Below are 23030 nucleotides of genomic sequence, written 5' to 3'. Positions count from 1 at the left end.
TTCATCTGCCCCCTGCAATCCCCAGCCAGACCGAGGAATGCAGCAAACTTTGTACTTTCCCCTCAATCCCTGATGAAGGGGAACAGCAAGTAATATTCCCTTTTAAATTGTGGGGGCTCCAGCTATGGTGCCCCACATCCTCTCTAAAGGGCACCTAGGGGATAGGAGGCTCAGGGGTGAGGCAGTCCTGAATGGAACCCCTTTCACCTGCCTGATGATTTTGTCTCTTTGCGTCTCATAAAACAATACAGAAATCTCATTTCAGGAACATTCCATTTTCCTGGTACAACCAAACGCTTACCTTGCTTTAAGTTATGATAAGAGGAAGCTGTATACCAAATTTGGTGGTCCTAACGTCCTGTTTAGGAGGAGTTTTTGAATAAACAAACAGCGGCAGACTCTCAAATATATAGTAGACACAGTATACATTAGGGTGTGGTTTTTTTAAACAAATTTATTTGAAGAAGCTGATTAAAGTATAGTAGACTTTTAAAACTGTTTTAAAATTAATCTAATGCTTTTTTGCTCCATGCTATCTTCGCTTTTCCCAAGAGGTTTCAGAAAGGTTTATTTGTAAAGTCTTGGCAAGTATACGTGGGGACATAGGTGTATGAAGGATTGAAAGCTGCGCGTAAAGTTACTGCATTACTAGTAATCTCTTCAACTCTCAACTTTCTTCTGCTGAAGCAAAATGCAGGACAATGTAGCACTTTAAAGACTAACAAGATGGTTTATTAGATGAACAAGCCTCCCCCTTCCAGAGTTGAGCTGTTTGTGCAAGCTTGTGAAATTCTGACCTTAAGCTAGGTTGCATGGCTATGTACAGTCATGAAAAAGTAAAATACTTCATGGACCTCCAGGGGTAGCTATATCCAGAAGTGATCTGTGGTGCTAGGAGCTCACTGTGGTGCAATGATCACTGCTTCTCTTCTGCCTTTTAAATGTAGTAAAAGCTGCTGGCGGCTCTTGCTACGTTCAAAAGGCTGAGGCACAGTTGGGGTAGCGAGCGCCCTCCCTTTGCTTTACCAGCTATAATTGAGTAGTCAATGGAAATTCCACTGACTACTCAATTAGCTGATTAATCAAAATGTAACATCCCTAACTTGAAAAGGTCTCTGACTATAAATTGGAGTGGAGAAAAGTACAGAGGAATGAGAGGCAACCGAATGGGCTTGGGAATGGGGGGGTCTGAGCAGGAGGTAGGGTGCAAAAGCAGAACCGTGGTGCAGGGTCTATGCAAGAGGTAGGGTGTAGGGATGTTAAATACCGGTTAATTGAATGTTTGAGTAACATCATGAATTCTTATTGGTTACTCGACTATTTTATAGTCCTTTGGGGTGGGTCCGACAATCACTGTGCTCTGGCTTCATTTCCAAAGAGCCTCCTGCCATTCCATGCTGCTGCAGGCAGCAGCGTGGGGTACCAGGCAGGAGCTGGTCCGCTAGAGGAGCCAGTTTAAAAATCGGCTCTCCCCTCATGGAATGGCTTCCTGTTGCCCCATGCTGCTGCCTCTGGTACAGGAGTGGCCCCAGTCCCTGTTGGGGGGTGGAATGGTCTGAGCTCCTGGACCCGGCGTGAGCCAGGCTGCCCGCCTACCTCCTAATAACACTTTAAATGCAGAACCGCAGTGGGACTAGGTCCTGGGCCTGTCGCACGCCAGGACTGAGACAGGCTGTCGGCCAGCCTGCTAAAAAATTTCCTGATGAGGAGAAGGGGGAAAATGTGTGTAGTTTATAGCATTAACCTATAAGTTTTTGCTTACCGGTTAATCGAGTAGACTATTACATCCCTAGTAGGGTGCAAGAGCAGGCTAGGGCTGGGGGTTGGGTGGGCAAGAGGTAGGGTGCAGGAGCTGAATGGGGATGTTGGGTCTATGTAGGAGGGGGTGCAGGAAGGAGCAGAAGATTCGGGTGCCTACCTGGCACAGCTCCCGGGGGGGACTCAGGTGGCTCCACACTGCCCTGCGCTTGCAGGCGTTATCCCCCACTGCTTCCTTTGGCCACGATTTCCAGACAGTGGGACTGATGGGGATGGAGCCTGCAAGAGAGCACAGGGACAGAGCTTCCCTGTACTAGCTTTCCTGCACTGCCATTCCTTCAGTCGGGGTAGTGGGAACAGCATTGCGCAGAGCCACTTCTCCCCACTGTCAAGCAGAGCCCGCTGGCCAGATTAGATCCGGCCCATGGGCCTTAGGTTTCCCATCCCTGCTGTAGATGCTAATGTTCATCATAATGAACACACATCTATCTTTTAGCTGTACTTTTAAGCTATGTCTAGTTGCTATTTGCAGAATTGTTGAATAACTTGAATAATTGTACTTACAATTTTTATTCATGCTGATAATGCAATCTGCACACTGCGCTGAGAAACTCCTACTAATCACGTTCTTAAAAATGGATATGCGAGTAGGAAAGACTAAAACTTCAGTATTCAGATTTAGAGAACAACAGAGTCTTGTATCTTCTATCGTTTTATGCTATTTTAGTTCGGCAGCATCTTGTACTGAAGAAAAAGGATTTAAAGCTGTCTGCATTCTCAGTCGCTTGATCATTTTGCAATAGAGATTTAGTATTGCTAATCATTGGAATTTTGGCACTGGCTCGGATTCACAAGATGACTTTGTACAATTGACTAGTATTTTAAGCTGCTACTTTACAAAGTGAAAGCAGAATAAATCCAAATAACTTTATTTAATATAAATATGTAGTATTTGGGCATGTGAATGTGAATGAAATATTCCCGGTTACCATCACATTAAATACGAGCTCTCACATTTCTGGTATATTGCAATATGCATGCCATATGAATGCATAAAGAAGTAAAATGTAAATCAGAACTCAAATGACTTTCATATTTGTTTCTTCCTTTGTGTTAAGGTTTATCACTTTGTAAACATTTTCTTCTTAACTGCTTTGACCCTTTGATATCTCCTGCTTATTTAATACAGGATGAACCTCTGTAACATTGATTTCCCTAGTCTGGCAACACTAGGGAAAAACAGCGCCAGCAGGCCGGGAGAGTGGAGGGCCAGCAGCAAAGTTCTTGAATAGCCTTGGTGGGCCTGTGGAGTAGAGCTACAGAGCTCTGGTGCCCTGGGGGCAGGGAATGGCATCCTGGCAGGCCAGTAGATCCAGGCTGCAGGTGGTCAGGAAAGTGGGGAGCCAGCAATGAAGAGCAGAGGGACCATTATTGACCTCCCCTGGTCCAGCATATCCCTGCCAGGCTAGGGAGGTTCAACCTGTATTTTTTTTTACTCCATTTCTCTTCCACAGGTTTCTTAGGGCTTGTCTTCACTACCAGCTAAATTGGTGCTGGTGCAATGATCATTAATTTAGTGGGTCTTGTAAAAATGCGATTAGTTGATGGCAAAACAGTCTTCCATCAAGTTCAGTACTCTATATGCAGTAAACTGTGTTGACGGAAGACTCGTGACCACTCTGGGAAGAACTTCCAGCTTCACTTTCTTGGGCCAGAGCAGCCAATCATGCTGGCTCCTGAGGAGCTGGGGCCACTGGAGTGGAGAGCATGTGAACCTTGCTATATTCAGCTACCACATGTAACTAAGTTTGAAGCGCAGGGTTTCCCTAGGAACAGATAACATTTCTTAAAGATTCCTTCCCCTTCCCTATAGAAAGTCATACATTTCAGTGTTTATGTGATAATTCTCTGATTTTAGTTTCAAAATGGTAATTCGCTCCAGTTTCAATATGATAGTGTTATGCCATCTTTTCATACATTTTTTTTCTTGGTCAATCCTATGTCACAGAGCATAGAATGCAGGACAGCTGAGTATTCCAGGCTTGAAGCATCTGTTCGTGTGAATAAAACTACTGCAAGTGATTGGCAAGAACATCTCAGGGCAGCATATGGTAGTTGATAATATAGGACCTTTTTGTCCTCAGCAATGTGACTGACTATCCTCATTTGAAAAGGATATATATGAAATATTAGATAGCCAACTGAATTATGGGTAAACTCTAATTAAGAACTTGTACTGTAGCTGAACACTGTATGATAGGTGAGGCTGGTAGGACTGTCAGTTATTCAGGTTTTCCAGTATTTCCTATTATAGGACCTTACTTCTAGTTGCCTATAACTTTGCCAAACTTTTAACCATTTGGGCTGAAATTTTCCATTATCGTTGTCTGCCTGGGGCTGGATTAAAAAAAAATCGAACAGTTCAGCTGTTTCCAAGAACTTAGGTTAGTGAAAATATGTTGTTTTCCCCCAGATTAAAAAAATTGAGAAATTTTAACAGCCACATTCTTCAGAGCAGGCACTTTAAATTTGGCAGGGAGTAGTGGCTTTTGAGTAAGGGATATAACATTTGCTTTCCCTATGAAAATCTGCTCAAACTTGGCTAACTTCTGAACTTTTGAAAAATTGCTGTTCTAAAAAAACATTAGCAGCTCAGTTCTCTGATGTTCCTGTCCATGCTGTGTATGCTCCAGTCCAGGTCTGAGCAAGACTTTTCCTGAAATTGTAGCTGTGGTCTGCTGTGAGTAGTCCAGGCCCCAGTACTGAAGGCAGAGGCCCCATCTTTCCTGAGCTATTAATGAAGACCCTTCCCCCACTTGTCAAAACATCATGAAGGAGGAAACTGTCTAATTTTAATGAAGATGGGACAAGAGTCACATCTGCAGAGAGAGGGACGAGTAGAATGAGACAAGGAGCTGAAAAGTGGCATCAGAACTGACTAGGCAAGGGGATATACTTGGGATCTTAAAGAAGGAGAGCCAGTATGTCAGAGAGACCAAGGTTGGATGAGGAGCCAAGGGCTGGTTGAGCAAGACTTTTGGGACTGAGAGCCAGGGACAGAGGCTGGAATTGGTTGGGCATGGAAACTGAAAGGCAGAGGATGAGATTGGGACTAGATGAGCTAGGCGATTGGCACCTAAGAGAAAAGACTGGAATTGGCTGGGCAAAGAGATTGGAACTGGGAGTTGTTTAGTGGGAGGGATTGAGATTGGATGAGAGAAGAAGAGAGCTGGCTAAAAAGACTGGGACTAAGAACCAGACTAAGGGTGTGTCTAGACTACTGAGTTTTGTTGACAAAAGTGGACTTTTGTCGACAAAACTATACCAGCGTCTACACTACCACTGAGTTCTGTCGACATAACGTCGACAGAACTCAGCAGTTTTGTCGACGCTGGTAAACCTCATTTTACGAGGCATAACGTCTCTGTCGACAAAAAGGGTAGTCTGGACGCAGGGGTTCCTTTTGTCGACAGAAGGAGACCTCCAGGGAAGCCCCCTGCTGGAGAGTCCTTCTTTAGGAAAAACCTCTTCTTGGTCCTGTCTGTAGCCATGTTTTAAAGGCACAGACATCCCTGGCAGGCATTGTGGCAGGAAGCTGGCTACAGAGAGATCCTGTCAGCCCAGAGCTCTCCCAGCGTAACCTGCACGTGGCCATGTGTGCAGCTCCAGCGCCACGAGGCCCCCCAAGGACCTTCGAGGGAGCCATCTCGGGTGCCCTCTGCTGAAAAAAAGAGAGCCCCAGCTTGGTCAGGGACAGAGGTCCTGACACTGTTAGAACTGTGGGGGGAGGAGGAAGCAGTCCAGGCCCTGCACACCCGGCGCAGGAATGCAAAAATCTATGGCCGCATGGCTCAGGGGCTGGCTGATAAAGGGCACCATCCCAGGACACTCCAGTAAGTCCGGGCAAAAGTAAAAGAACTTCGCCAGGGGTATATGAAGGCCCAAGAGCAGAGCTCGGCTTCCGGTACAGCCCCAGTGCACTGCACCTATTATGAGGAACTGGACCGCATCCTGGGAGGCCAGGAACCAATGTCTGCATCGGTGCTTGTGCAGACAGGCTTGCACACAACGGTGCAGCATAGCCGGCAGGAGGTCCCCAGGGAAGATGTCGAGGAAGAGGAGGAGGAGGAGGAGGCGGCACAGGAGCAGACGGAGGACACCCTGACCCTGAGTCTGCAGCCTGTCCCAGAGACAGAGGAAGCCTCGCAGGCACCGTCCGACGTTGAAGAAGGAACATCAGGTGAGTGCAGGCAGGGTCACAGACACAGAACAGGGGAGGTGGGAGCAGAGAGGATGCAGAGCAGTGTTCACATCTTGGTCCTCCCTCCTGGACAGCTTGCATCTCTCTGTGCATGTACAAGCAGGCGGGCAGGTGGTGGGTATGTGGGTGGGGGGCATGGGAGACCCAAGGTGCAGTAGGCCCCTGTCCTACTGTGGCTGCACACTTATCTGGCCTGGACAGCCAAAGTGGAGGGCGGGAGGATCTAGGGGGTGGAGGTGGACATTGTCCTAGCCACAACGGGTCCCCTGTGCAGCCGAGGCGGCTGGCAAGGCCAGACGTGGCCTACCAGTAACAACATTCCCATCCCCTGTTGTATGTACTTGTGTGTGAATTGCTAACATTGATCGGTTCTTCCTCTTCTTCTCCACAGCCGGACCTGGTGCTGCTGTCAACCGCGCAACCCCTGTGCCACCACCCACCCGGTCCCACAGCACCCGCAGGCATTGGAGGACCTATAATGACCTCCTAAAGCGTCATGTGGAGGCCATGGAGAAAATGGAGAGGACCATGGCCAACATGCAAGAGACCATGGCTGAAAGAGCGAGGGAGGAGGCTCGGTGGCATACTCGCCTGCTGCAGGACTTCCTCCCAGAGTGGAGTAGTATGTGTGCCACCGTCCGGGAGTCCCTGGCTCTGCCAGGTCCTCTCCCCCTGGGGACTTCTCCTGCCCATCCAGCTCCAGCCCCCTCTAGCCCCCCCCTTCTTCTCCCTCCACCCCTGCCACCCCTTCCTCTCCCTCAGCCCCTGCCACCCCTCCAGTCCTGCCCCTCCCCCCCCACTGCTAGGGCAGAATCATTGTCAGCCCCTACTCGAGCCCGAGGACGGCTGGGTCCACGGACCAGGGGTGGCAAAGCCTTGCGGCCCAGGCGAGGCCGCCATTACCCTTAAGGTGTCTGCCCTCCTTCCCTCCCTCCCTCCCTCACTCCATGTTGGAAATCCCTCCTCCCTCCTTCCCTCCCTCACTCTGTGTTGGAAATCCCTCCCTCCCTCCCTCCAGGTTGAAATCCCCCCTACTACCTCAGTTATAAACACATGTTATTAGTTAAAAAAAAACTTTATTTTTCACTGTTGTTGAACAATTCTATTCTGTATAACAGATCTAATTTCTTACGTTACTCCTTTATAAACATATTTTTGAAGTTTAACATGGTATGTGCGCCTTAACTGTTCAGAGGCTGATGCAGGGATGGATTGTGGGAGGGAAGGTTTTGGGATGGGGGGGAAGGCCCACAGACCCCATTGGGGATACCTTGGGGAGTCATAGGGCTCCAGCTGAGAAGCGCTCACGCAGAGCCTCCCGGATGCGAACCCCCGCCTGATGGGCTTGGCGAACGGCAGCTGTCCGAGGCTGCGCAGACCGCCTGCCCTCCACTTCAGCCATTGGCCCCCAACCTGGGAGGAAGACCTCCCCTTTGCTCTCCACCAGGTTGTGGAGGATGCAACATGCTGCCACCACCTCTGGGATATTGTGTTCCCCCATGTCAAGGCGAGTTAGCAGACACCTAAACCTTCCCTTCAACCGGCCAAATGCGCATTCTACCTGTAAACGGGCACGTGTCAGGTGCGCATTAAACACTTCCTTGCTCTGGGTCAGATGCCTTGTGTATGGCTTCATAAGCCAGGGCATGAGGGGGTACGCCACATCGGCCACAATGCAGACCGGCATCTCTACGTCCCCAATAGCAGAGGTTTGCTGGGGGAAGAAGGTTCCTGTCTGCAGCCTTTCGTACAGGTGTGAATTGCGGAAGATCCGAGCATCATGTGCCCGGCCCGACCACCCCACACACAGGTCCGTAAATAGTCCAAGGTGGTCAACCAGGGCCTGCAGCACAATGGAAAAGTACCCTTTCCTGTTGATATACCGGGCGGCTCGATGGGGTGGTGCACGGATGGGAATGTGCGTTCCATCGAGCGCTCCTCCGCAGTTTGGGAATCCCAGCCCTGCAAAACCAGCCATGATTGTGTCTAGGTCTCCGAGGTGGCCAATCCGATTCAGCAGCTCTGAGTTGATGGCCCTCATCACCTGCAAAAATAGACACATACTTCATAATCTGTGTGTGTTTGTAAGAGGGGTTGCCTAAGTCCTTTGGTGACCCCCCCCCCCCCGTGATTGCTCCCAGTAGTATGATGGTGTAAGGCACAGGAGCCCCCACCCACCCTTTTTTGGTTACAGTCCCCTTACGGACTGCCCTCCCCCCATCCCCAAGGGACTTACCTCCATCAACACAGCACCAACGGTTGATCTCCCCACACCAAACTGTTGTCCCACCGACCGGTAGCTATCAGGAGTGGCCAGCTTCCAGAGGGCAATAGCTACCCTCTTCTCCAGCGGGATGGCAGGGCGCAGGTGGGTGTCCTCTCGTTGCAGCGTGGGGGCAAGCCAGTTGCAAAGCTCCAGGAAGGTGGACTTCCGTATCCTAAAGTTTTGGAGCCAAGCCTGATCATCCCACTGCTCCATTACGAGCCGGTCCCACCAGTCTGTACTTGTTTCCCTCCTCCAACATCGCCTGTCCGGGAAAAAGTTCGGAGGCAGGAACAGTGCTGCTGCATCCTGAAGGAGCAGCTCCAGTCTGGGCTCTGGTTCCGGACCAGGCATTAACAGCATGATAGTCTCATGCAGTTGCAGCAGCATTTGAAGCACCGTGGAGCAGGACCAGCGCCTGGCCAGGGGAAGCTCTCGCTCCATGGTAAACAAAGGTTTGGAAAAACCTTCAAACCCCCCCCCCCCCCACTGCTGTGCTGTGCCAGGAAGCAGGGCAGTCCACACAGGCACTGCAGAACCTTTGCTATCCCTCTAGGCAGCTGCAGCAGCAGAGCAAGGGCTAGTCGGGGGGGGGGGGGGTGCCCCTTTTAGCATGTGTCTCTGCAAAGTGCAGGCAGCAGCACCAGGAAGTACATGCTGCCCCTGTGACCTGGCCAAGCAGTTCCGGGTACTTTCTTCTGTCGACAGAGCGTCCTGCAGTCTGGACACTCTCTGTCGACAAAGCAAAAAGTTTTGTCTATAGTTTTGTCTATTGCTTCAGTAGTCTAGACACGCTTTGTTTACAGAAGTTTTGTCGACAGATTCTGTCGACAAAACTTCTGTCGACAAAACCCTGTAGTCTAGACGTACCCTAAGAATAGAGGGATAGAGGTGAGGTGGGAAATGGGAGAGACAAATCTGACTGGGAGCTGGAGCAAGGTGGGAGGATTGGATCAAGGAGCCATAGGCCACGGGGCATAGAGAAATCATGGAGATTGGCTGGTGAGCCTGGAGAGGGAGTGGGTAGAGCGAATATGTGTAAGGGTGGAACAGTTGGAGGTGAGAATCATGGGGAGTCGGGAGCCAGGGGCAGGGCAATTGAAGCTGGCTGAACAAGAAGACTGATATGGAGAGTCTGAAGGGGTGAGCTTAAGGTTCTGATGAGTAGTTTAGAGAGGTAAAACTAAAATTGATGCGCATGGACCCTAGAATTGGGATGAGAAGTGAAGATCAGGACAGACTAGATGTGGAGATTGGGACTGGGATGAGAAGTTAGGTTGAGGAAGATGTGGGACTGAGACAGGAACAGTCTGAAAGATGAGGCAGAAGGGGGTTGAGTTTGGGGAGAAATGGGCAGAAGAGACTGTTGCCAGTGTACATACTCCTCTACAGATTCTGGAATCGCCTCATTTTGCTGTTGTCAGCAGATACTTTTGCTAGTAGGATTCACAGATATATCTCCCTCTACTGGTGGTTTATATAGGGGATGACAGCCTAGTACTGCTATTAGTTACTCAGCTTAAGTATGCTTTGTGGAGCTAAAGGTTCTCACCTTGCTAATGGTCCATATGGTTGACAGTACAGTACAATATGGTGGATTTTCCAGGCAACCAAATCCAATATAGTGAAAGGTTATTGAAAACTCATTTCAATGTATGTGAAGTTCTTTCTGATCGTAAAAGATCAGACACATGTCCCTAGGTTTGTATGAATCTCAGCTCTTACCCAAATGTCATACTGCCAACCAATCCTTAAAACTCAATAGAGGAAGAGTTATAAACATTTAATAGATCATCTGCATACACATTATTGCAAAATCCTTATATAAGGTTTTAGCAGTGATGGGATAGTCTGCTGGCTTGTAAAATCTCTTGGGTAACTTCCAAAAGATTGGAAGGGCCTCAGTCCATAATTCAAGATGCTCTTTTAATTGTAAATCCAAAGTGCAGAGAATTAGAGCAGGGAAGAGGCAACATGGAGATGTTTTGGGTGTATATACATCCTCTGACCAAACATGGAGTCCAAAGTCACATGGGCATAGTGCTGTCTCCTACATGTTTTACTGAATCATAGGAGGTGGACATTGGCTCTTAGGTGTGTACGGCATCCTTGGGAATAGCTGTTTGAATGGGATGAGTTTCTTCAATGGCCTATCACAGGGTCGGCAATCTTTTCAAATGAAAGAGCATCAAAATTCACAAAAGATTAAAAAAAAGCTGTATAAGAATGCCCATTTGCATAATTGAAAATATACAGCTTAATATTATTGATAACTGCTACAATGATTAATAGCACAAATGAAACATTGTACTCACAGACTTTATTTAATGTGATTTCTGCCGCTGCATCTTTTTGCGCATTTCTTTGAAGTTTACATTGCAACTGGTCAGCTCCAGCTTCATTTGTTCTTTCAGGCTGTTGTCTGTCAATCTTATAGCAGGGGTTTGGGGATGTAGGGGTGCTGGAGTCTGGATTGGATGCATGAGGGGCTCAGGGAAGGGGGCTTGGGTGTATGATGGACTCAGGGCATAAGATTGGGGTTTGTGGGGGTGCAGGAGTGTTATAGCAGGGTGTTTGGGATGTGACGTTGCAGGAATTGGGGCTTGGGTGTATGATGGGCTCAGGGATGAGGAGTGGGGGGAGGGGTGCAGGAGTGTTATGATGCTGCAGCCAGATAGGGGCTGGGTCCCAATTGGGGGCTTGTTGGCCAGATTTCATTTTTCAAGTAAAATATGTTCAGCACAAAAAGTTTCAACATTGTCTTTATTTATGTCCGGCATGGGGAACCTTCTTGGGGTCAGGGAACACTGACACACAGAAAAATCAGTCGGGGACCACCCAAGTAAGAAGCAAAAAAACCAAGCCCTTCAAAAATCCCTAAGCTTCACTGATGGGGCCCCCAACTGAGACACCTCACTCCTCTGGCACTCCTGGGAGGACTTAGGTTCAAGGCCTCAGGCCAGATGCACTTTTCTGGGGTTCCAGGGTTAATGAGTTTTTTGGGCCCTCCTAGGCTCTGGGGTAGGGCCAGAAATGAGGAATCCAGTATGCGGGACAGAGTGAATGGAGTAGGGATGGGTTTGCAGGATCTGGGCAGGAGGTGGAGTGCAGGAGGGTGGGAGGTCTGGGTGGGAGCTAGGAGCAGGCTGGGGGTAGGTGTCTGGCCAGGTGCTCCTAAGTTGCCGACCCTTGGCTTATTGTAGGAGCAAATGTCCTTGGTAAGCCATCAGTACATAGCTATCTAGCCCTCTTGTAAATTCTTACAGCTGTCACCCAGGAATGCAACATATATTTTAGGTACAGGTATCGAGCCTATATTCATAACATCAGATATAAAGAAAAATCATGCATCTAAACAAGGTAATCATACTTAGCAAATCATAACTTTTTCATTCTCACTTTACATTGCATATTTTGTACAGGACTTGTTGCAATTGTATAACAGTGATAGCAACAATGATACAACAAGTCATCTTTCATATATACAGCATCACACTTAAATTAAGATCCAGGGTCTGATCTGCAGAAGTGTGGAGCAGTCCCAGATGCAGCTGACATCAATGGGAACTGTACTTTGAACATAGAAAGTGCTATATAATGCTAAGTCCTCTGAAAATCTCGTCGAAGGCATCTCAAATTAAATATCCAAATTAGTGTGCCCTTTCAACCCTAATCTCTCTGTGCTTCATTTCCCCATCTGTAAAATGGGGATAATACCTCGCCTCATGGGGGTCTGTTGAAATAAATTAAGGTTTATGAAGCACTCAGAAATCTATGATGATGAGTACCCGAGATGTTAACAAATGTTTATTTTTGTAAATTGTGTAACTGCTGAATTTGTTAGCAGTCACGCAGGGGGACAGGTGAGTACCAGGTTCTGCCTGCCCCGCTCCCCTCCCTGCTGCTGCCTCTGATACAGGGGTAGCAGCACTGGAGGGCAGATGACTCAGCGGATGTTGGTGCTTGTAGGGAGCTGGCCCCCTCCTCCCCATGATGTTGCCTCTGATACAGAGGCAGCAGCATCGGGTGAGGGAAGGCGGTTCCCCACATATACTGATTCCTGCCTGCACCCTCCCCACACTTCTGCCTCTGTGGGAGGCAGGGGGTGGGGAGAAGCGGTTCCATGAGAACTGGCTCCCCATGGGGGACCTGTCTCCTCTCCTCTCCCCGCCCCCGGGGTGTGTATGCATGTAACCATTAGGATTAACCAAAAAAGCCCAGGAATATCAGTTAATCATGTAAACAGTACATGCTAACATCCCTAGTGAGTACCAGAAGACAGCCTATAAGAAAATGACAATTCTTTATAGTCTGCTTCAAGGTACAGTAAATAAAATCTGGGGTCACACAGTGAAGAATAAGCAAAAAACCCAAGAGTGAGCATCATCCATCTGGAGCTCCGAATGAGGCAGTGGTTCGGTTTAAATAGTTGTATGCTGTTTTGTAATTAAAGAATGTATGATAACATACACAGAATAGGGCTAATATAAAGTTGCGCAGATAACCCTAATACAGACATTTACTAACCTTTGAATGCTTGATTTTGCAATCTTACTGTTGAAATTGCAACTTTAATGTAGTTTTTGTATTTACTGTAATATGTATATATATAACAGTGCTGCTCAGAGTATTATTTATAGGCTAGTTTGCTTAGTAGTCTACTTATATGGGGTTCTCAGGATTAGGAATATTGTGAGTTTTTGATCTCTTAGTGCCAATTTATGGTTTTATAATTAAGAGCAGTCTACTTCTAGTTCTAGAAAATGTATTTAGTCTTATTGCTACCAAACAGCTGTAAACACTTTTTGGTTGGTTATAATATAGGAATGTTATTGTAGTATTCATCAACTGCTTCATAAAGACATATATCTTCGTGGGTGAGCAAAATAAATTATTTTAATAATTGTAGAATATAAATATTGTAATCTAATGATTTTTTTGAAGTTCAGAGTTCATTATCATAAATGTCACTTTATTAAACAGTGCATTATGTTACAAGTAATCATTTCTTAGATATGAAGAAATGAGAATTGCAGCTGTTTACATATAGACGTGTAGTACAAATTCTCTTTGCTATGTAGTATAGTGTATACCAGGGGTGAGCAAGATGTGGGCCAGCTGCCCCACCACAACCTCCAGGCACTGAACAACCCCATGAAGCTTTAAGCGATTGGCTCCCCTCCCACTTTCCTCCCTATACCTGGTCCAGAGAACCACAGGGAGCAGTCAGCCACTTTGAGTGGTCTGGAGCTGCTGGCAGGCAGTGAGCCTGCCTCAGGGTCCTGCAGGGCTGTTGGCTGGGAGTTGCCTAGGTCAGCGCCTCCCACCCAGAGCTTGCTTCTGGTACTCCCCATCCCCTCCCTGCACGTCAATTCCTTGCCCATAGGTATCCTTCAGAGCCAGATAGTGCAGGTTCTGCTCCCAGAGAGGCAGCTTCACTGCTGGTTCTGCAGTATAAAAGTAATACTGCAGAGCCTGCAGCAAAGCCAATACCCCAGGAGCAGGACTTTATCTGCTGGCCTCATTCCAGAGGAGCTGGCATGTAACTGTAGAGGAAACAGATAAGGTAATACTAATCGGTTAGCTGTTTAAATGGTTACACTTTTACATCTCTATCCTGCACCCCAGCCTCTACTCTGAGATCTTTTGTGCACCCAACCTCAGTCCAGACCCTGCACCTCCTCCATAGAAAAGTGTGACCCATGACCACTTTCCAAAATCTTGGAGTGGCCCCCATCAAAAATTATTACCCACGGTGTATACCAGTGGTCCCCAACCTTTTGGGGCTGCCGGCCGCTCATGCGCCATGTGTCCGGGGGCAGGGCCGCTCACTGGCCACATGCCGAGGGGCAGGGCCACGCATGCGCCGCATGCCCTGGGCCAGCACGGGCATGTGCTGCGACCCCGCGCAGGGGTCACCACCAGCATGGGCCGTGACCCCGGGCAGGGGACACCCGGGCCCGGCACTGGTATGTGCCGCAATCCCGGGCAGGGGCCGCCCATGTGCCTAGGCTGGCACCGGCATCTGCCGCAACCCCGCGCAGGGACCGGCACCGACATGTGCCATGACCCCGCGCAGGGGCCGCCCACCGGCATGTGCCGCGACCCCGCGCAGGGGCTGCCCGTGTGCCTGGGGCTGGCACCGGCATATGCCACATGCCCATGGGGTGGGACCAGCCCAGATTGTTTCGCGGGCACATATAAATGGCCCGGTGGGCGCTATGGCGCCCACGGGCACCGCATTGGGGACAGCTGGTGTATACTGTTGTCATCTTAGGATGCATCAGCACCGTACTTGTAGCTTGAAATAAGCTATGCAACTTGAGCTATTCAAATTGCATAGCTTATTTTGAGTCAACTTCATGTCTACACAGTGCCAAATTTCAAAATAATCCGCTATTCTGAAACATCCCTTAACCCTTGTGGAATGAGGTTTACAGGGACATCAGAATAGTGAACCTATTATATTTCAAAATAACGGGTGCGCTGTTAAGACATGGGATAGCTATTTCGGGATATCTCTGATATCCCGAAATAGCTCCGCAGTATAGACATAGGTTTAGTGTGCTTGAATTCGTGCCTTATCATTTCCATGCCTCAACTTCAATGTATCCTTTTCACAAAATTGCTTTCAAAGAAAAACATGTTGGTGTTGTGAAAAGTGAAGCTAATTTAGAAACTTTATACTTACAGGCAGTCCCCGACTTACGCGGATCCGACTTATGTCGGATCCGCACTTACAAACGGGGCTTTTCTCGCCCCAGAGCTCACGGGCGGCGGGTCGCCACCCGTGTCCTCCGAGGCGAGAAAAGCTTCTCCCTGTCTCCCTGGTCTGCTGGGGGGGGGGGGTCCAGCAAAGCCGCTGGACCCCCCCCCCCAGCAGACCAGGGACACCTGAGCAAAGCCGCCGCCTGGGCGGCTTTGCTCCTGTCCCCCTGGTCTGCTGGGGGGGGAGGGGGCGCAGCTAGTGCGCCCCCCCGCCCCCAGCAGACCAGGCTTTTGTTGCGGGACGCCTCGGGTAGAGCAGCTTGGGTGCTGCCGGGTTGGTCCTGTGGGTACCTACCGGGCAGCGTGAATCTGGAGCTGTTCTGTCCCAGGCTCCAGATTCAGCAGCTGTTGAAACTGATCAGGCTGATTCCAGGAAGCTGGGGGCAGAGCAACTCTGCCTCCGGCTTCCTGTAGTCAGCCCCTGGTCAGTTTCAGTGGCAGCAGCTGAATCTGGAGCCGGTTCCGACTTACATACAAATTCAACTTAAGAACAAACCTATAGTCCCTATCTTGTACGTAACCTGGGGACTGCCTGTACTGACTTTCAGCTAAGGTCCTTCTTAAAGATATTTGTTCTGTTATTGATGAAAGTATGATGTAGGCTAAGTATCATGGACTATGTCTTTATGAAAGTCATGATTGTATAAATTGAAAGAAGTACAAAAATCTTGTGAATAAAACCTTTAAAATCCTAGATGGTCAAAAAACTTAAAGGGAATATATGTGTGTATGTGTGTAACATATATACACTCTCACACTGAGAGAAGGTTAATGATAATTATCTAAGAGTAAGATGTAACTTGGCGCGGGTTCACAGGATTTCATCTTCATCCTTTTTTACTGAATTTTTAAAATTTTCCTTTTGTGAATCCTATAGGGGAGGATTCTGCATGTGCTCCTGTTCCTATCAGTGTTTGTTTTCCCAAAAGCACTGAGCAAGATAGTAGCATTTTCACTCTTTTGCTAATGCTCTTTTTGGCACTCTTTTCTAAATCTGGTGTGCAGAGGTTGCAATAGGTATGATGCTAGGGGAAAAGAGATGTCCCAATTGAATAGATTTATGAGAGAGTAGAGACAAAAAGAAAATGGAGTGGATGATGTCATAAGTGGTGTGCAACTCTTTCATTTGGAGTGGCAGGGCACAAGAAGCTCCCAGAAACTCCCTAGAAATGGGAGGATACCCCTGCACCCGGACCACAGCCTCACTCCTGCTTAGCCTCAGCCTCCTCCTCCCAAAACCCTCCCGCACTCTATTCCTGCTCAAGCCCAAGGCTGTGTTCCTGCTTGGCCTCATCCCTTGAGGCCCATTTTCCACTCTGCCTCTTTTTGCTCCTTCTCTTCCTCCTCCCCCAAGGGCATGTCTACGATACCAAGTTATTTCAAAATACAAAGTGAGAGTCCATACAGCAAGCTCGTTGCTTAGAAATTATTTCAAAATAACAGACTTGTTATTTTCATAGAATTATAGAATACTAGGACTGGAAGGGACCTCGAAAGGTCAAGTCAAGTCCCCTGCCCTCATGGCAGGACCAAGTACTGTCTAGACCATCCCTGATGGACATTTATCTAACCTGCTCTTAAATATCTCCAGAGATGGAGATTCCACAACCTCCCTAGGCAATTTTTTCCAGTGTTTAACCACCCTGACAGTTAGGAACTTTTTCCTAACATCCAACCTAAACTTCCCTTGCTGCAGTTTAAGCCCGTTGCTTCTTGTCCTATCCTCAGAGGCCAGGAAGAACAATTTTTTCCCCTCCTCCCTGTGACACCCTTTTAGATACCTGAAAACTGCTGTCCTGTCCCCTCTCAATCTTCTCTTTTCTAAAGTAAACAAACCCAGTTCTTTCAGTCTTTTTCCATAGGTCATGTTCTCTAGACCTTTAATCATCCTTGTTGCTCTTCTCTGGACCCTTTCCAATTTCTCCACATCTTTCTTGAAATGCAGTGCCGAGAACTGGACACAATACTCTGACTGAGGCCTAACCAGTCCAGAGTAGAGCGGAAGAATGACTTCTCGTGTCTTGCTCACAACACACCTGTTAATGCATCCCAGAATCATGTTCACTTTTTTTGCAACAGTTGTCACACTGTTGACTCATGTTTAGCTTGTGGTCCACTATAACCCCTAGATCCCTTTCTGCCGTACTCCTTCATAGACAGTCGCTTCCTATTCTGTATGTGTGAATTTGTCCAAGTTTCCATTTTTATATGACTTCTTTTTTTATTTTTAGCTCATGCAAAATATTTTGAAATAATAACTCCTGAATTTATGAGGAATAATGCCTTTTTAAAAATTGCTATTTTGAAATAGGGTTAGTGTGGATGCTCAGCTGCTGCTATTTTGAAATAACAACTTCCCAGAGTCATTCAGAGTAATTACTCCCCAGTGTTTCCTGGGGCTCTAAGTCAAGGTAGCACATCCACATTAAGGGAGCCTGCCTTGGACTAATTTCAAGGCTTCCCTGTAGTGTGAGCACAGTATTTCGAAATAGTTATTTTGGAAGTTATTTCTTTGAAATAAGTTATTTCACAATAACCTTGTAGTGTAGACATAACCTAAGAGCCCCCCACCCACCACTTGCTCCTCTTTTCACCCTAATCCAATGTGGAAAGGAGCAAGCAGTGGGCACAGGGGCCTGTGGGGGAGGTAAAGCAAAGGGGGCACCTGGGGGCAAAGTGAAGACAGGACCATGGTCTGGGTGCTGGTGGACCGTCCCACTTCTCAGGAGTTTCCAGTGGCAGCACTCCAAAGGTGGCAGGCGAGAATGCTTTCAAAGGAAGGTGTGCTGCATACAGTATTTCATGCCAGTTTGAGATCAACACCTCGTGGACTGATTATGAAATATACAAACATTTTTATGACAATTGCTTACAGTCTCTAGAAATTGATTTCTTGCTTTTTCTTCTCAAGCTACTCAGAATGAGGAGCGGTTGTGTGCATTTAATGACCCAAATCAACAGGACAGTGGAGCCAGTGAGAGTCAAATCTCTCAGGAGAATGGCACAATTTTGTGTATGAAAGGAAGCACCTGCTATGGACTTTGGGAAAAAACACGGGAAGGAGACATACATCTTGTAAAACAAGGTAACAGTTTAGCTTTGCTAATCCTTTTGGGTATATCTACACAGTGGCGTTATTTCAGAATAACTCATATTCCGAAATAACATAATAAACTACAAACCTCTGTTTCGAAATAATGTCGAGCTAGAGGTAGGGATGTGAACGACGAGTTGACTGTCCGATAAACAAATGCTTATCGGGTAGTCAACACACACTAGTCAACTATTCGCTTCCCCCACTTGCTGCCTCTATCAGAAAGAGGCAACAAGGTAGGGGAACAGGAGGGGCTGCTTCAAAGCAACAGTGCTGCGTGGAGCCTGGGGCCAGGCCCGGGCTCCACACGGCGTTGCCGCTTTGAAACATCGTGTGCAGCCCAGGGCCATCAGCTAGCCCCAGGCTGAGCCCCGTGTGGACTTAGAGTCCCTACCTGACTTCGGGCTCTATGCGGTACTGCTGCTTTGAAATGCTGCAGGGAACATGGGGCCAGCAGGGGATTGCTTGAGTCCCCTGCTGGTCCCATGCTTCCTGCAGCGCTTTCCCTTGGAAGTATAGCAACAGCCCTATGGCTGTTGCTACACTTGAAAGGTGGAGGCGCCCTTATCGACTAATCGAATAGTGGATGCAAATTGCATTGACTATTCAATTAGCCAATTAATCTAAATTTAACATCCCTAGCTGGAGATCTTCATACTTGAACTCTTGTAACCCTCGTTCTACAAGGAGTAAGGGAAGTTGAAGGAAGAGTGTTCTTCTTTCAACTTCCTGCTGTGTAGACAGTACCTAAAGCAGAGTTAAGCTATTTTGACTTCAACTACGCAGTTGACATAGCTGAAATTGCATAGCTTAATTCGACTTTAGCCCTGCTGTGTAGATGTACCCTTTGTGTAGAATTAACCTGTTATGAAGTTTTTAAGTTGCATGGCCCTTTTTGTTGTTGTTGTTGTTTGTTAAACAGTTAGATAAATCTTTGTTTTTCTTATCTGAAACTTGCTCTATAGCAGTTGATTAGGTGAGACCAAGAAGTTCCTTTGGAAAAAAAGGTGATTTGAAAGGCTGATAGGTACCTTTTCAATCCATAGTTTAAAAGAAAGTTAGGAACAAAATTTCTTGCAACCCTGCATGTCAAGAGGAAATCTGCTTTCCTGTGTGCATTGTGGTACATTTACTAACTTGGCAATATGCCTGATAAAGAGCAAACTTCTCATTAATTAAAGATCTTCATTTTACATTGTACGTGTTCATTATGAGAGACTATAAATGAATATAATAAATCTTCTACATAATTATAATTTTCAAAAATACTTCCACAAAAGAACTAATTTTGCTCACTTCAGAATTGTTACTTAGTTATCAAAGATACTGAGAGATTCATAGCTACAGTAAAAGTTACATGTTCTCTGATGAAATGCTATTTAATTTGGGTGGCATTTCTTAGTCAGTTTTCAGCAAAGACTGATAATTACATCAGATAACCACACTGTCATAGTTTATTGAATTTATTTACTATCACTGGGATCCAAGTACAAACCTAACTCAAATTGTATTGGGTAGTGTCTAAGATGGAACCGGAGAAAAGGAACCCCAGATTGCACAGCTGTAGATGGCACATAGGAGGCTTTTGGAGATGAAGGTAGAAAAAGATGTTAGGTGATTAATTTTGAGAGAGGGAGGCCAAGGTTTTTTATTTTAAAATGGAGGAAACTAAAGTAGGCTTATGATGGAACAAGGAAAGCCTGATGAGAGTGAGAGGTTAAGGAGAAAATATAGTTAATTATATTTACTAATTTTATTTAGTGTATAAAAATGTAAACATTGGTACAAAATCAATTTTGATGTATTTTTTGTACCATTTCACTTCCTTCCTTTTTCAGGATGCTGGTCTCATATAGGAGATCCTCAGGAGTGTTACTATGCGGAGTGTATAGTAACAACCACCCCTTCCCTGATTCAGAATGGAACGTATCGCTTCTGCTGCTGCAGCTCTGACTTGTGTAATGTCAACTTCACTGAAAACTTTCCTCCTCCGGACCCAACCGATACAACACTTTTCAGTAAGTCAAACTAATTTCAGAAAGATCTCTCTTTCATTCTACTATGGAATACTGATAGAATCCTAAAGTCATACTATGTTTTTTGGTAGTTAAATGATTTGAGAGTACAGTATACTTTAGGTCCTGTCTATGTTCAGATTGTAACTATACAAGATCTATTACGAAGTTCAAATATGGCTATTACTAGAAGAATTCTAACACAATTTTTCTGCCTCTTGTGGACTGGGGTTATTTTCCCTAAGGTTTATGCTAGCCAAATGATCTTAGACTATTTCTTTGGGTTGTTTGTCACTGGGTTCTTTGTCAAAAACAAACACTGTCCATTCTGACTGGAGAAACCATTCTAGAACCCTGCTAGCAACAATTGTATGTAAGCGCTCCATCTCCATCTTCCTCACACCTACACCTTGTACTCCCATCCCCCTCAGACATCCCACCTCCCACTCTCAATGCACTCCTGTACCCTCCCCCCCTTCCTGACCTCATATGTATTGCTGTCTGAGTTACATGTGAAATACAAATTCAGTACTTAGCAAAATGTTTTTATTTTCACCTTCAAAACAAAAAGTAAACATGGACACCCATGGTCCAGAAAAATTCCATAATTTTGCATAGATTATTTCCCAAGGTTGCCAGATTAAAGAGGTTCAAGTGTATCGAGATTTGGAACAAAAACCCAACTTCTGCAGAACCAGCAGAAACATTTCAGGCAGTCTCTCAGAACCAGGATATCAGGTTTGATGACTAGGGTAATTTCAGTTAATGATCGATTTCATTTAGAAGTGGCTCTATCAAAACTGAATATCTCTCGGAGATTGACTTCATCAGCATTTGATGTTTTAACCATATAAGAACATCAGTCTCTCAACATCAAATATATCTTTACTGAATTTAAAACAAGTTTTGTGTATAACTGTAGTCTGAAAAATTGAAATGGTATAAAATGTGAAGACAAAACTTCCTATAGAAAGACAAACGTACGTCTGTGTAGAGGAAAGTTGTTACAGATTCCTGACACAATATATGAATCTCAGTTTTGTTTGTGAAGTGGGAACATTTCAAAGAACTTTTTCCTAAAGGTTTGTGAATAAATTCCCTATTTTTGCTTTGTCAGTTGGCAGTTTTGATTGCGTTTTCATACATGTGAACAGCATAATATGGCTATTTAATCAGGACCGTATCAACAAAAATCAGTAGTATGGTATTATCCTGAATTCAGAGAAAAATGAACCTTACCAGTGCTCTTCAGAAAATGTATTGGAAACTGAAAGAGAGCTTTGGTGATGTAACGTGCCTTGATTTGCCTGGTTATAACCTTGATTTATGTGTGTCTGATCATAGAAGTGAAGTCAGATTTGTTTTTAAAGTGTCCTGGATCCTGCAAGTACACATATTTAAAAGCACATAAGTAGTCTCTTTGACATCACTGTGTTAGATTGGGGCAGGGACCAAGTCATCTTGTGTGTCTCTAAAGTGCTACACATTCCTCTAATCCTGAACAGATCTCTCTCTTTGCTACGGTGATCCAAAAATTTTGAGATTCTTGGGCCCAATACATGGCTATCACAACATATAGTGTACCTCATCTAGTACATCAAATATCCCAACAACAATTATGTGAGTGAAACTAGGAAATCACTATGTTTTCAAATGAGCTTATGCAGAAAAGTGATGAGACAAAAATGCTGTATAATCTATAGCCAAACCAGTTGCACAGAATCTTCAAAGGGCAAGCCTTAGAACTTAAATTCATTACTGTGCTACATACTAAGAACATTAATTCAGTAAGTATACTGGATTTATGGCTCATAATAATTTGTAATATCACACTGCCTGATAACTTTTAATTGCCCACTTCATTTTAAATGGTCTCCCACAATGTTACCCCCTTTCCTTAGCAGTCTGTCTGAACCTTTATTTAGCTCAGCTGTTCTGATTTCCTTTTCCAGACTTGAAGAAGATCTCTGTGAAGCCCGAAAGCTTGTACTTTCCAGCAGTAAAAGTTGGTCCAATAAAGATATTCCCTCACCTACCTTGTCGCTCTCAAATCCTAAAACCCATATGGCTACAACAACGCTGCAAACAATCTGAATAAAATATAATAATCATCAGAAGTATACTGTATCTTTGATGTGAATGCCTCCTTGAAACAAAGTCAATGGCAAATATGGAGTATGAGAATGAAAATTCTTAGATGTTTTAGTGGAAAATTGGAGTATAAATCCAAAGGCGAGGGCAGGAGTTGAAGGTGGCATATTGTATTATGCCCAAATCTGTTAGTCTTTAAGGTACCACATGACTCCTCATTGTTTTTACAGATGCAGACCAACACAGCGTCCCCTCTGAGACTTGTCATAAATATGATGCTCTTGATTGATATGTTATAGTCGTATTGGTCCCAAGACGTTAGAGACAAGATGGGTTGGTTAGGTAATATTGTTTATTGGAAATCAATCCAATAAAATCCCATTATGTCTGTAGTTGGTTAATTCTGCTCAGGATACTTGGTTGCTGCTTGGCAATACACAAGTTCTATGAATCCACCAGATTGGTGTTATACCTCTAGGTTTAGAAATTCTGTACGCAGAGCCCTTTTAGTGTGCTCAGATCCCCAAAGGGTTTCCCTCTTCCTGCATGGGGTAGGCCATGTGGCCTCACCATGGTTCCAGCATTCCTGTTTCACATCGTGAGCTCTATTCAGTGAGTACAATTCACATGGACTTCTGTTAGTGTACTCTCTTCAGGGGCTATGCATCTCACCAAGCATTTGCAGGGACACAAACAGTATTGTTAAACAATTAGGTTTGTTAGTCAATGGGAACACAGCGTAGGAAATCCATAGGTTAGTATAGGGAACTGAAGGTTAAT

General features: G+C 45.9%; 1 protein-coding gene across 2 annotated transcripts in view; it reads left to right on the top strand.

Annotated features, from left to right (window-relative positions):
• The window catches only part of BMPR2 (bone morphogenetic protein receptor type 2), a 202231-nt gene that overhangs the window by 112558 nt on the left and 66643 nt on the right, over positions 1-23030 (top strand). For both annotated transcript variants that reach the window (XM_006130743.4, XM_006130742.4), the window contains exons 2-3: positions 17962-18135; positions 19983-20162. In XM_006130743.4, coding sequence (XP_006130805.1) covers positions 17962-18135; positions 19983-20162 — 354 coding nt within the window. The remainder of the gene's footprint in view (positions 1-17961; positions 18136-19982; positions 20163-23030) is intronic.

Source organism: Pelodiscus sinensis, chromosome 7 (assembly GCF_049634645.1).
Source record: "Pelodiscus sinensis isolate JC-2024 chromosome 7, ASM4963464v1, whole genome shotgun sequence".
Classification (NCBI taxonomy): Eukaryota; Metazoa; Chordata; order Testudines; family Trionychidae; genus Pelodiscus; species Pelodiscus sinensis.
This window is presented reverse-complemented; position numbering and strand designations above follow the sequence as displayed.